The sequence below is a fragment of the Peromyscus maniculatus genome, chromosome 22 (genome assembly GCF_049852395.1).
Source record: "Peromyscus maniculatus bairdii isolate BWxNUB_F1_BW_parent chromosome 22, HU_Pman_BW_mat_3.1, whole genome shotgun sequence".
Classification (NCBI taxonomy): domain Eukaryota; kingdom Metazoa; phylum Chordata; class Mammalia; order Rodentia; family Cricetidae; genus Peromyscus; species Peromyscus maniculatus.
In genome coordinates, this window is record NC_134873.1 from 27,992,236 (window position 1) to 28,005,212 (window position 12,977).

Consider the following 12,977-nt stretch of genomic DNA (forward strand, 5'->3'; position numbering starts at 1 on the left):
GCAAAGTGAGACTGCAGAGTTCACTTTGAAGCTGTGTTACAGAGCAGGACTTTAGTGCAATCCCATGGACACAGTGCCCGCCAGGTGACTTTAATCAGCATTTCTATAGAATTAAGAAAACGTCAGCTGCCAACCTTCAAACCAATTCTCTGAGGTAACTGGGTGGGGGGACATTTACCTTCTAGTGTAGTCTGGTGCTTGTCTTTTAGCTTACTTCCATCTTTTGGAAATGCATCAGTGACGAATTTGAGGAAATAATAGGAAATGTAAGATGTCATCTGTTTTTTAAAACACAAACACTAAGTCCTTTTGAGGGTAGAGCAGCAGCGGGCTCTGGGTCGTCAGCAGGAGGTGGATTGTTGGAGCTTGTCAGCAGGCATCTGGGGGCGCTCAGAGGAGCTCCTCCCTCCCAGAAGGGAGGCTGAGCTTGATTTTGTGTGCTTGAAGGTAAATGAGCTTAAGGTGCTTAACAGGAGCTGTCAGTCCTGCGTACCTACTGTAGAGGCTGCTGCACGTCAGGGGAGGAGGGGAGGAGGGGAGGAGGGGAGGAGGGGAGGAGGGGAGGAGGCGATGAGGGGAGGAGGGGAGGAGGGGAGGAGGCGAGGAGGGGAGGAGGCGAGGAGGGGAGGAGGCGATGAGGGGATGAGGGGATGAGGGGATGCAGTGATGAGGGGAGGAGGGGAGGAGGGGAGGAGGGGATGAGGAGGCGATGAGGGGATGAGGAGGGGATGAGGCGATGAGGGGATGAGGGAATGAGGCAATGAGGGGATGAGGGGATGAGGCGATGAGGGGATGCAGTGATGAGGGGAGGAGGGGATGAGGGGATGAGGCGATGAGGCGATGAGGGGATGAGGAGGGGAGGAGGGGAGGAGGGGATGAGCACATGAGCACAGCACTGTTACCAACGCCAAGAAAGCAGAGAGAGAAGATGACTCAGAGCCAGAACACTGTCACGAACATTTTGTATCATATTCATATGTGTAGTAGTCTATGTAATAGATACTTGTACTATATAGAAATGGCCAGACCTATTTTTCTACAGCTATTTTATATACATGTTTATGTGCACAGAAAATGTAGACTATATACAAAAAATTGTTTTGTGTATAGATATAATTTAAATTTTAAGTAAGCATGGTACAGATGATTTTATGTCCTGATTTCTAAAATTTAATGTTTTGTGGAAGCACTTTGTAAAATTGCTCTACTGATTTTATAGTTCTAATTTTTAAAACTATGTAATATGTTATTCATCCTACTAATTCATCCACTAATTCATCCTAAGCTAGTTACTGTTCATCTTGTCAACTAGATTGCTTTGGAATTTTCCTTTTTATAGTCTTACTCTGGTTAAAATCTTCCTGCCTCTGTGTCTGTGGATCTCCCTCCCCCACCCCATCTCAGTTACTTCAGGAATTTTCTTTTGAGACAAGATCTCACCACTTAGCTCATGATGGCTTCAAACGTAAAGTACTTCTGCCTCCGCCTCGGAAGAGCCGGGATTACTGACATGCACCACACTCCCAGCAGCCCATGTGTCCTGGTTTTTTTACTTGACAGTGAATACATGCTCAGAACTGGAAATTCTGCCTGTGGATGGGTCCCCGACTTTGCACTTGAACCAAGAGTCGGTGTGATGTCCAGTTTCACCCTTTCCAGTCCCACTTTCTTTGACTGTTGTCATTGTTTATGGTTTTCCTTAACAACTGAATAGAAGAAATCACATTTCACTGTTTTTGTTTCCTTCACAAGAGAAAAACAAAAAACAAAGAACAGTGGAAGTACTAACCACTAGCTTACATTAAAATGTAACTTTTATTCTACCCCTCTAATACCTATTGAATGTGCCAAACATAATACTGCCTTTTCTCCTGACTTTTTAAAATGTCTTTTTGAAGCTATCCGTAGAAGCACGTGAAGAGATGACCAGAAAGACCATTAAGACAGTCAAGCATTTCATAGAGAAACCAAGGAAAAGAAATTCAGAAGATGAGCCCCAGGCAGGTCCTGATTCTCAAGTCACCTATGCAGATGCCTTGGCTCACCTGGAGACGTCACTTGCCCACCTGCAAACCCTCAGCCACAGCTTCATCCTCAGCCTGAAGAACAGTGAGCAGGTAGGAAATAGAAACCCGGGAACGACTGGTGGCGCCATGTTTGTCCCAGTCACCTCAAAGCCACATTCGGAACTGGGGAAAAACCTTATTTCTGCCGTAGTCTTAAAAGTTGCAGTCTGTGGGAGTTTGGCCTCTTTGCCGGAAGGCCTGTGGTAGCATGTGATGGTGCAAAACCACTCACATCATCATTAAGAAGTGAGACCGAAACAAAGAAAAGGCTGGAATCCTACTGTGCTGTCTCTTAAAAGGTCCCCTCACCCTGCATCCTTAAATAGAGTCCTCTGTGGATGTGACCATCCAGCTGGAACAGAGGTGCTGATGGGATTGTAGACGTGAAAAGCAGTCCTCAAGTCTTTACCTTGATCTTCTTATCATTCGATTATCTGTTGGTTTCATTTCTCTTTCTAAAGGAATGTGGGCCAAAGATGGTATCTAAAATGAGGTTAAAGTAGGTGGGGGGGTAGCAGGAATTGAGGGAGCACTGGATGAGTACCCAGGTGAGGAGGGACTTCTAAAGTTGCACGTTGACCATTATGGTCTCAACTATGGGGTTTTGTTTTACTTTCTAAGTGAATCATTATAGAGGCTCTAACTCCATATGTTTTTTAAAAAAATTCAGAAATGCTAGTTTCCCATGCATGCTTTAACAGTGTTTTTAAATATGCCTACACTTCATCATGTTTTACTTGTACATCCTTCTAATCTCACTTTCTTACTGATAAGAATTTTCTGGCTGGTCAGATTGTTCCTAGTGGGTTTTTAGCTAAGCCACTTATGTACCCAAACAACCAAGAGACTTAGGATTCCTTTCCCATGGTGAGATCTGAGGACCTGTGTGTTAGGACTCTACCAAAAACCCAAAAATCATATGAGGTCCTCAGATACTTTGTTCTTTTTAATTTTTTAACAATATTTTTGAGCATTTTAATTGTTTTATGTGTATGGATATTGTGCTTCCATGTATGTCTGTGATCCACATGTGTGCAGTGCCCATGGAGGCCAGAAAAGGTGTTAATCCCCTGGGACTGGAATAGCAGATGCTTGTGATCTGCCATGTGGATGCTAGGAGTCAAACCCAGGTCCTCTTAGGAGTTTCTCTTGAGGAGCCGTATAGGCTGTAGTTTAGGTGAAAGATTAGGAAAACAATAGAGTCCCAGGAGTTAATCCAAGTTCTTTCTGATATTTGGAAATGTGTTCATGGGTTTCAGTGTACATCATAGCTAAAACAAAGCTTAAAACAATTGACTTCATGTAACTAGAAAACAAAGAATTGGATGGTTAGTTAAGATAATTGGACTGGACTCTAAAATATGAAAGGTGAAACTAGTAACCCGTTTTTCTGGCAGTTATAAAAACTACTGCCTATGTAAATAATTATAGCTGAAAGGCTCCTGATCTATGAAACATCTAAAAGATAAATGTTTAACTATATATGCGTCCTTGGGGATAATTTGTTTTTCATTTGTAATACGTAAAATATTTAATCATGTAAGGGCTATGGAAAACATGCTGTTTTTACTTGTATTCATTGTAATCATTTAATCAAAAAATAGACTGTAAACACATTGTAATTTTTGTATTGCTTGAAAGATTCTACTGGGCTATGTAAGCTGTAAGGGGAAATATAAGGAAGAGAAGGAGGACATCAGGAAGTAGTTGGAAGTCATCAGGGAAGAGACAAGAGAAACATCAAGGTAGAAGAACAGAACAGATAAAGAACAGAGTATAACGAGCAACAGAAAGAATAATAAAACAGAAGAGAATCTTTTATCCCTCAGAAAAGAAGTCTGTGTGTTGTTCTTGCTGACTCTCTTTCTTTCCCAGTCTCTCTGACCTGCAGAAGGCTGGATCCACTGCAGTCCCTGGCAGCGGTCACAGAGCCCTCTGTTCGCAAGACCTTCTTGTCCCTTGATGTGCTGTTGATGATAGGAATGTATTTTGTTGGCAGACCTTCTAAATATTCTTTGTGTATGTAGACACACTTAACTTCTTGTTGAAATTTCGGTGTTGATTGCTTTTTTTTTTTCTAGGAAATACTACAGAAGTACAGTTACCTCTATGATCTGTCCCGCTCAGAAAAAGGGAAACTTCATGACCAAGCTGTGGCCATGTGTTTAGATGGCCAGCCGCTAAAAATGATTCAACAGCTATTAGAAGTGGCCGTCGGTCCTGTCAACATCTCACCCAAGGATGTAGTGCATAGTGCAATCACAAAAATAATTTCTGCCTTGAGGTAAGCTAATAAAATAACAATTACAGAAGACCTAAGATAATAGTTCGCCAATAGTAATACCCATCCCATAGTCATTATGAAGCTATACTATCCTCAGAGACGTAGAAGTATATCTTATTCTCAATGTTTTAAAAACCTGAGGGATTACATCTAAAGTGTTCAGACTCTTAAGACCTAAAATGTGTTGAGAATGGAGAACCATGAATATGTGTCCTCATTGGTATTTTATGTATAACATGCCATGAAGCCAGTTCCTGGTTGGACTCCTTTACCTCTTCACATTATCAAGAAGCAAGAGAAAAGACAAATGACATGTGAAGCAGGTAGCCAAGAGTCAGATTGCCCTATGGCTTCAGGGTGGCTGCTCAGCTCCTGCCTTTTCTTTTTCTCCTTCTTAGAGGCAGTGGGAAATGGTGCCCCAGCAGTTCTTTTGATGAACTCAAGTCACGACTGATCCAGGGAGAAGTTGGGCGTCGGCTAACTGTATTAGGCCATCATTTACCTGTCATGAATGGTGGAGGCTTGGCAGTGGAGACACTCTGGCTTCCTGTCCCCACAGAGGCACATTAGTGCACAGCAAGCCAGAGGGCTGGAGAGGAGAGAAGGGAAGCCAAGGGAATAATGAGGCATCATGCGCTCTCTGTGAATAATGTAATTAGGCTAAGAGATTTAGTTGTATTTAATTTATTCTCCTTTTAAGCATTCTTTGTAATTCTGTATTGCTCTTGAGGAACTTTTTGATTAAATGCATGTCAGTTTTCTGAAGCTAAACTGAAATCAAATGAGCCTTTATCAGTTTAATTACCCCAGCCTCATCCAGTTTTCACATTAATGCTCTGAGCTACCTAGTAATTTTATGCAGAGAAGACAAAATGCAGCAGCCCTCCACTTTAGAAATAACAAATTCCACATTAATAAAGCTTTGTTCTATTAGTATGTTGTGATTTCTCTGCTGTGGCTTATAAGAACCACTCATTTCCAAATGATAACAGATATGTATTTGCCATATTTGGTACCTTTTCATTTATAATTATAGTTTCTTAACCAGATAAAGCTTACAAAATAAACGTTTAGAAAACCAAGTGCCTGGATGGCATCTCTCCTACTAGAGACTTGGCTCAGATCACGTCTGTTTGGTCAGACTGGTTTAATGGTAGTGCACGGAAGACATCTGACCGACGTGAATTTAGAACTTGCAGGGATACAAGGCTCAGGAGCATGGAGAGGCCAGCGCTGTTGGGTGAGGCCCCTGCATGGACATCAGTTTAGGCCAGTGGGTGGAGGCACAAAGGGACAAAGACCTGGTAGGAACTGAGTCCAGTAGGTGGTTTAAATCCAAAAGTAGTCTGGAAATGTACATGAAATTTCTTTTTCCTCTGTTGCACATTGGGAATTCTCAAGAGTTCTAGACAGTGAGTAAATAATGTTTTTTGTTTGTTTCTTTTCTTTAACTGATTTTTTTATTTATTCTTTGTGGTTTTCACATCATGCCTCCCAATCCTACTCATTTCCCCCCCTCCAAAAAAATAAAATTTAAGAGAAAAAAAGAAGAAAGGGGAAAAATCTCATCATGGAAGCTCATCTGTGAACTGCTGGAGTGTGGGGGATGGGGATGGGTGGATAGAGGGGTAGGGAGGGATGGGGTGCGAGGAGTGTCAGTTATGCAGACCCAGGGCTGCAGAATCTCGGCAACACAGGGCAGCAATGGAATGTCCAGGAACAGTCCCAGTGAGGGCCCAGTGTTGATGGTATAGCTGAGACCAGGGGCCTCAGACCAAACCAATGATTCTTTGCGATAAATGCCTGCATGTAAAAATGTATGGATAAAGGGGTATTCTGTTTAAATACTGATTTTTCAGAGAGTGAAGCTAATGGATTTAGAACATTACTATATTTAATGTTGAGAATGCTGTAACATTCAGTTGCTTTTGAATGACAAAGCAGGTTGTATTGTTCTCCTGGAAGAAATGTGCGCATGACTTAAACCTTGAGTTCCTTAAGGGAGGCCAACTTTTCCATCCTCAGCACTTCAGTCTGAGCACAGAGCAGTGAGTGAATACCACACCACACCATCGTCCAACTGGATTCACCTGAGTGGTCAACAGAAACTGTATTTTTGAGGCTTGATTGACCTCTTCTGACTCAATTATTTTCTTTCTCATCACAGTGGCAGTAGTGCTGAATTCTGTGGGCCACGTGACCCCCTCCAGGTCCTGGAAGGTGTTGTTGGGGCAGTCCACACCAGTGTAGACAATGGGTAAGATCAGGACAGCTTGTCCACCTCTGCGAAATGGCTTTCCTCGTGTTTTAGTTACTTTATTATTGCTATGAAGAGACACTATGACCATGACAACTTATAAAAGCAAATATTTAATTGCTTACAGTTTCAGAGGGTTATTAGTCCATGACCATCATGGCAGGGAGCATGGCAGCAGGCAGGCAAACAGGCATGGTGGTGGGGTAGTTGCTGAGAGTTTACATCTAATCTGCAAGTTAGAGGAAGAGAGTGAGCTAGACTGGGCTTGGCATGAGGGTTTGAAACCTCAAGCCCAACCCCGGTGACATAGGTCATCCAACAGGCCACACCTCCTAATCCCTCCCAAAATAGTTCCACCAACTTGGGACCAATAATTTAAATATATGAACCTTTCTTCCCAATTATTATTCAAGTGCATGTATGTTTCATATAGTTTCAATAAAGATACACGGCCACTTGTGTATTCTACTCTATTGACTTGTAACACTTCCCACTTATTTTTTGTGAATTTAATTCTTAGGATGGTTAGTCTGGGTTCGTATGCTATTGCCTTCAGGAATTGATATAAAAGCTCACCACTTGCCAGGAGCCATAGAAGCAGGCTCTGCTTGGCTCTAAGTCCAGGCTTAGTGTGCAGATGCTGTGACAGTATGTCTTCATGAGCTCCATTTGCCCCAGTTTGAGAGGATATAGAACAAGCTGTGTCAATGCATATGAGAAAGTATTGCAAACAGGACCCTCTGTTTCCTCTGTCTCTTGCCTTGTGTAGTTGTCTAAACCTCTTTTGCTTATGGATCTTCAAATAAGAAAATTGCTGTAGCAATGCCCAATTCGGATCCCTTATTCTAAAGAGATATGTGTTTATTCTGTATGATTACTGTGTGTCCTGCTCTATTAAGTTTTACCGAGTTATAGATGGATTAGAGGTAACTTCTAAGCCCAGGGATCTCAGTTTTGCAGAGAGGATGAGCTTATACATAGCCCTAGGAACTACTGTAGAGAGGGAAGGACAATGCTGAACAGGACAAGAGAGGGCAAAGTGGGAAATGCAGTGGGTGACAGGGGCCCAGTTTCTGAGCTGAGTCTATTGGGAGGAGAGGATGATAGTATTCTAGCTGAGACGCTGCCTGTACAATGCAGGTTCATCGGGTAGTAGACAGGAGGAGCCGCTGCCTGGACAGTGCAGTGCATCGGGTGGCAGACAGGTGGAGACGCTGCCTGGACAGTGCAGTGCATCGGGTGGCAGACAGGTGGAGACGCTGCCTGGACAGTGCAGGTGCATCGGGTGGCAGACAGCAGATGCTGCCTGGACAGTGCAGTGCATCGGGTGGCAGACAGGAGACGCTGCCTAGACAGTGCAGTGCATCGGGTGGCAGACAGCAGATGCTGCCTGGACAGTGCAGTGCATCGGGTGGTAGACAGGAGACGCTGCCTAGACAGTGCAGTGCATCGGGTGGCAGACAGGAGGAGCTGCTGCCTGGACAGTGCAGTGCATCGGGTGGTAGACAGGAGACGCTGCCTAGACAGTGCAGTGCATCAGGTGGCAGACAGGAGGAGACACTGCCTGGACAGTGCAGTGCATCGGGTGGCAGACAGGTGGAGACGCTGCCTGGACAGTGCAGTGCATCGGGTGGCAGACAGATGGAGACGCTGCCTGGACAGTGCAGTGCATCGGGTGGCAGACAGGTGGAGACGCTGCCCACATGCACTGAGGTGCCTTCTATGTGTTACACACAGCTGCTGCCATTCTAGTGCCAGCACCCAGGGAGTGGACCCTTAGCAGCAGCCAGCTTCTCAGGTAGGATTGGCTGTGGATTCTGGCCTGTCAAGATGAAAGGCTCTCTCTGCTACTGTATAGGTCGCTTCCAGTCACTTCCAGAATCCTGTCTACCTGAGGCCATCTCACAGTTAAAGACAATGTTCCCTCCCACCCACCCCACCCCCCCATGAATTTCTAGCCAGATCCACTGAAGAATCTACCCTGGGTCTTTGGAATGCAGGCTATTTATTGTTTCAAGCTTAAAAAAGACTTTAGAGACTAGAGAAGCAGAACAAGATCGTCCTTTTCATTCCGGAGACAGAATAACAAAGGATTTTTGGGAAAAGCTTCAGTGGATTTTTCTTTCTTTGAAAAAAGCAAGAGAAGAAAGATAATGTTATAGCTTCTATTCCCAGCAAGTATTCTTGAGTTGGCATAGCTATTGTTTGCTTGGTTTCCCACTCCCCGGTACCTGACTGAGGCCATGGAGGAGTCAGAGTTCATGTTCCAAGTATTTGCCGGCAGAGTCTTTGGAGGGACATGGGGTTCCACCCTCTCCACAGCTTTGCTCTCCAGTCACCCCTTTCTGGATCTGACCCAAGTGCTGCCCCTGGAGGTGTTATGCTGAGCCCTCTCTGCCCTTCCTCTTCTTCTTGTCATGCAAGCCTTCATCATCCCCAACAGTGTAACCAGTGCCCATTGTCCTGTGAGTATCCATGGTGACTGAACCCTGCTCTGCACATCATCAGCCAGCACACACATTTACATGTGTGTGCTGTTTGAGACACGTGTATACTGTCTCGATGTTTCTGCCAGGGAGAGTGCAGAGAAGATTCAGAATTGGAGTATGTGTGAAGTAACTATTGGTTGTGTGCCTGTTATTTCTCAGGTGTTCTGTTCTGTTTTGTTTTCCTGAGATAGGTTTACATGTATCTCAGGCTGCTCTCGACCTCACTGTGTGCCTGAGGATGACCTTTAACTTCTGTTCTTCCTGTCTGTACCTCCCAAGTGCTAGGACTATAGGTGTGTCCCCCACACCTGTGTGGCTAACCTCAGTTCATCGTCCATGCTGTGCGAGCGTGAACTCTTGCTTATGCTAGAACAGGTGTCAATTGCTTTCTCACTGCAGCAGGCCTCTTCTGGGCACCTGTCTCTCCTGTGCTGACTTTAGATCCTGTGAGCACCCAGCCCTCAGATGGTATTAACAGAGCCTCAGCCACCGCACCGGACGTGGCTATCTAGACTAGTCTGACAACATTCTTGATAGAAGGAACTTGGAGGAGGGAGGATTTACTTCCTCGTGGTGTGAGGCGCAGTCTTAGCACAGAGGCGGACACGGTGAGAGCAGCTATGGCTGAGGCAGCAGGGGTGTGAACCTGCTGGCTCACGGCGGGGTGGGTCGGGAAGCAGAACCCGGTTATAAACCAATGCCTGCCCTGGGTCATCTTCCTCTGTTGAGTCCGCCCCGAAATGTTCTCTTCTCCAACCTCCCAAAATAGTCCCACTAGCTGGAGGCTGATGTTCAAATGCATGAACCTATGGAGGGCAGTGCCTAGCATCGTCCTTTACAGTTCCTGCACATTCCTGCCTCTAGACGTTAGGGTGTAGTGTCCCAAGGGTTTTAAATCATGCCCTAGACCTTTGCTCACGTCTGAAGGAATAACACGTGCAGCAGATAGGAAAAAGTAATGGATCAGTTAGTGGCTCGTGTACCTTAAATTTACATTATGAGAGTATAAACTCTCCCCTATTTTGATACATGTCTGTGACATCATCTTTCGAAACTATACATCTCTAGTTTATGTGAAAACTTAAGTTATTGCGTAAACTTACAAAAAACGAGACTTTTTGGAAACATTCAGCAGCTGGACTGATGAAGTGACTCAGTGGGTAAAAAAAGTGCTTGCCTCCAAGCCTCACAGCCTGTGTTCAGTCACCAGAAGCCATGTGGTGAAAGAGAATCAGAATGTGCAAATGGTCCTCTGACCTCCACATGCGTATCTTGGCTTGTAGATACTACCTTCCCCATCCTATACAGACCCTCACAAGACAAATAAATGCAATGAAAACCAATCCAATAATGAAAATAATGTTCTAAAATAGTGTGTATTAAAGCTACAGTTAACAAAACACTGTTATCATCAGTTCAAAAAAATACACCCTTCCCTAATGAACACCTTCATTCAATGCCAAGACCTTGGAAAGATGCCATTCCGTCACTCTGAACAACCACGTGATAGGCATATTGTCCCCACCCTACAGATGAAGCCATGAAACTGGAGGGGTTACAGGACCTGTTTGAGATCAGCCAGTGAGAATGTGCTATGTATTGCCTGATGTCAAGTCAAAGCCAACACCGAGTATGGTAGACTTCTCAAATGTCACTGGACCTAGCAGTTGTCAGGGGATTGGAGGCTTATAACCATACAGATTCTATTTGCATAGCTCTAGATGGGCCCTGAAACTGTCATTTTAGCCAGCTCTCAGGACCCAACCAGTCCATGGACTGAAATCTGAGTAGCAAGATCTTGAGGTGCTGTGTCCATCAGCCTTCCTGCCTCTGCCTGGCTTGGCTTCACTCTTCTTTGCTTTAACTTGTTTTTTCTGCTTCTTACTTCTATATACATGTAGAGGGTTTGAGGGTTTTTTTTTTTTTTTTTTTAGCAATAAACATGAACTCATATATTACTGATTCTCAAAACAATGGGTGCCCTATATTCAATTCTGATAACAAGTAATTAATGAATTCTTCTATGCAGTAGTCAAGCAAGATTTCCTTGAAAACTAGTGAACATTTTGGGCTGTCTGTGTGCACTGATGTTTAACTATAGTATCAGCTGCGGGGTGTAAGGGCTCCATCTACACATATCACAGGGGATGGGGAGGGGAGAGAACAAGACTGTCAGGTGATCTAACCTCCACTGAAGTGTTAGATACCACCCGAGGGATGTCATCTTACATGTAACACCAAGAGAAGACCCAGATGGAAGAGTGGGGCGGAAGGCGGAGAAAGTGGAGTCTGGTTTCTTCTTGCTTGGAACCAGATCCAATCATCCAGGTTCTGTAAGCCTGAGCAAACGCCAGGCATCTGCCCCATCATCTTAAGACTTCCTGAAAGCCATGGCCATGAAGCATCACAGTAGAGCCTTTCCCCCATGGGAGTAGTTCTGAGAGTACTTCAGGCTACACTCAGGACCATCTAGCAGTGTCTTTGCCTTGTCCCTGCAAGATGATACCATACTGTCACTGGCATGTGAAGGTAAGGAGGATTAATGAAAAAAATTAAATAAAAGGAGGACATGACTGCTCCTATAGTTTGGAGAAGATTTTTATTGTAGATACAAGGGAGAAAGTAGGCAGACTAAACTGGACCATGAAAGGAGGGGGAGAGAACAAGAGAGGAGCCACCAACCAATGTGGCCCAGGCCAAGAGGCCAAAAGATGGGCATAGCCAAAATGGCTGGATTGTATAGGGACCAGCTGGGGAAGGGAAACAGAAGCCCCGCCCCTGGGAGGGAGAGGTTGAGGGTAGGGGCGGGGCGAGAAGTGCTGGGCCGAGCCACAGGTACTGAGTGGTGCTGGGAGAGCTGGCCAGTGCCAGCTTTGCCACTTTGATATGTTAATGGTTCCTCAGTTAACCATTTGTCCCAGGTTTCTGAGACCTAACAGAAGCTATTGTGGCCTCCAGTATATTGGAGCGCACATGGAGTTCACGAGCTGTTATCAAAAGTTAAGGTCTGAGGTTAGATTGTGTATATCCAAACCATCACATAGCTAAGAGTTTTCTCTTACTGTACCTTAACTGGGAAGTGTGTTAAGTTACACATGTTCTGTCATTACAGCGACACCAATACAGAATGCATGCATTCATGTTCTCAGTGACTCATTTTTACCCGTTGTAGCTTTTTAGTATGGTAAATATAAGACGTTTTCCTGGGAAACATCCATTCCTCTCTCAGCACGAGGCAGAAAGTATACATACGCATGGCTCCATCCATCCCCGAGACACGGGACTCTTTGGGGTGAGGAATTGAGTCCCTTCCTGTTGTCTCCTCACTCTCATGAACTTGCTCCGCCTCCCCTTGCTGCCATGGGAGAGCTTGCAAACCACCACCTTCCTGAGAAGTCAGGGAAAGAGTAGCAGCAATGTGTGAGCTCGCCAGCCTGGCTTCAGGGGAGGGAGGCAGTGGTAGGATGAGAAGGAGCTGGCAGCTGCTGTGTGATGCTGCTCTGAAGGTCAACAAGCAGCCATGTTTGAGGACTGGCTTCCAAGTCAATGTTTCTAGATCAAGAGCTTTCACACAGGTCACAGAATTGAGTTGGTGTCATCCAACCTTTAAAACTTTCAGAATATTTTTAATTAAATGATGTATACTTATATCATTTCTCCCCTTCCCCTCCCTTCCTCTAACCCCTCTTATTACCTCTCTTAGTCCCTCAAATTCATGGCTTCTTTTTATTTTATTTTTATTATTATTATATAAATGCATAAACATGTAAATACAGCCTCCTGACTCTTCAGTGTCGCTTGTGAGCATATTTTAAGAGCTGACAGCTTGATATTGTATCACCTGAGGAAGACTTCACTTTCCCAGTCTCAGCAGTCTGGTT

General features: G+C 44.7%; 1 protein-coding gene across 8 annotated transcripts in view; it reads left to right on the top strand.

Moving 5' to 3' along the window:
• Positions 1–12,977, top strand: part of Nbas (NBAS subunit of NRZ tethering complex) — a 289,617-nt gene that overhangs the window by 234,309 nt on the left and 42,331 nt on the right. For all 8 annotated transcript variants that reach the window (XM_015995503.3, XM_042267446.2, XM_015995506.3 and 5 more), the window contains exons 45-47: positions 1,899–2,117; positions 4,148–4,350; positions 6,518–6,607. In XM_015995503.3, the coding sequence (XP_015850989.2) occupies positions 1,899–2,117; positions 4,148–4,350; positions 6,518–6,607 (512 nt within the window). The remainder of the gene's footprint in view (positions 1–1,898; positions 2,118–4,147; positions 4,351–6,517; positions 6,608–12,977) is intronic.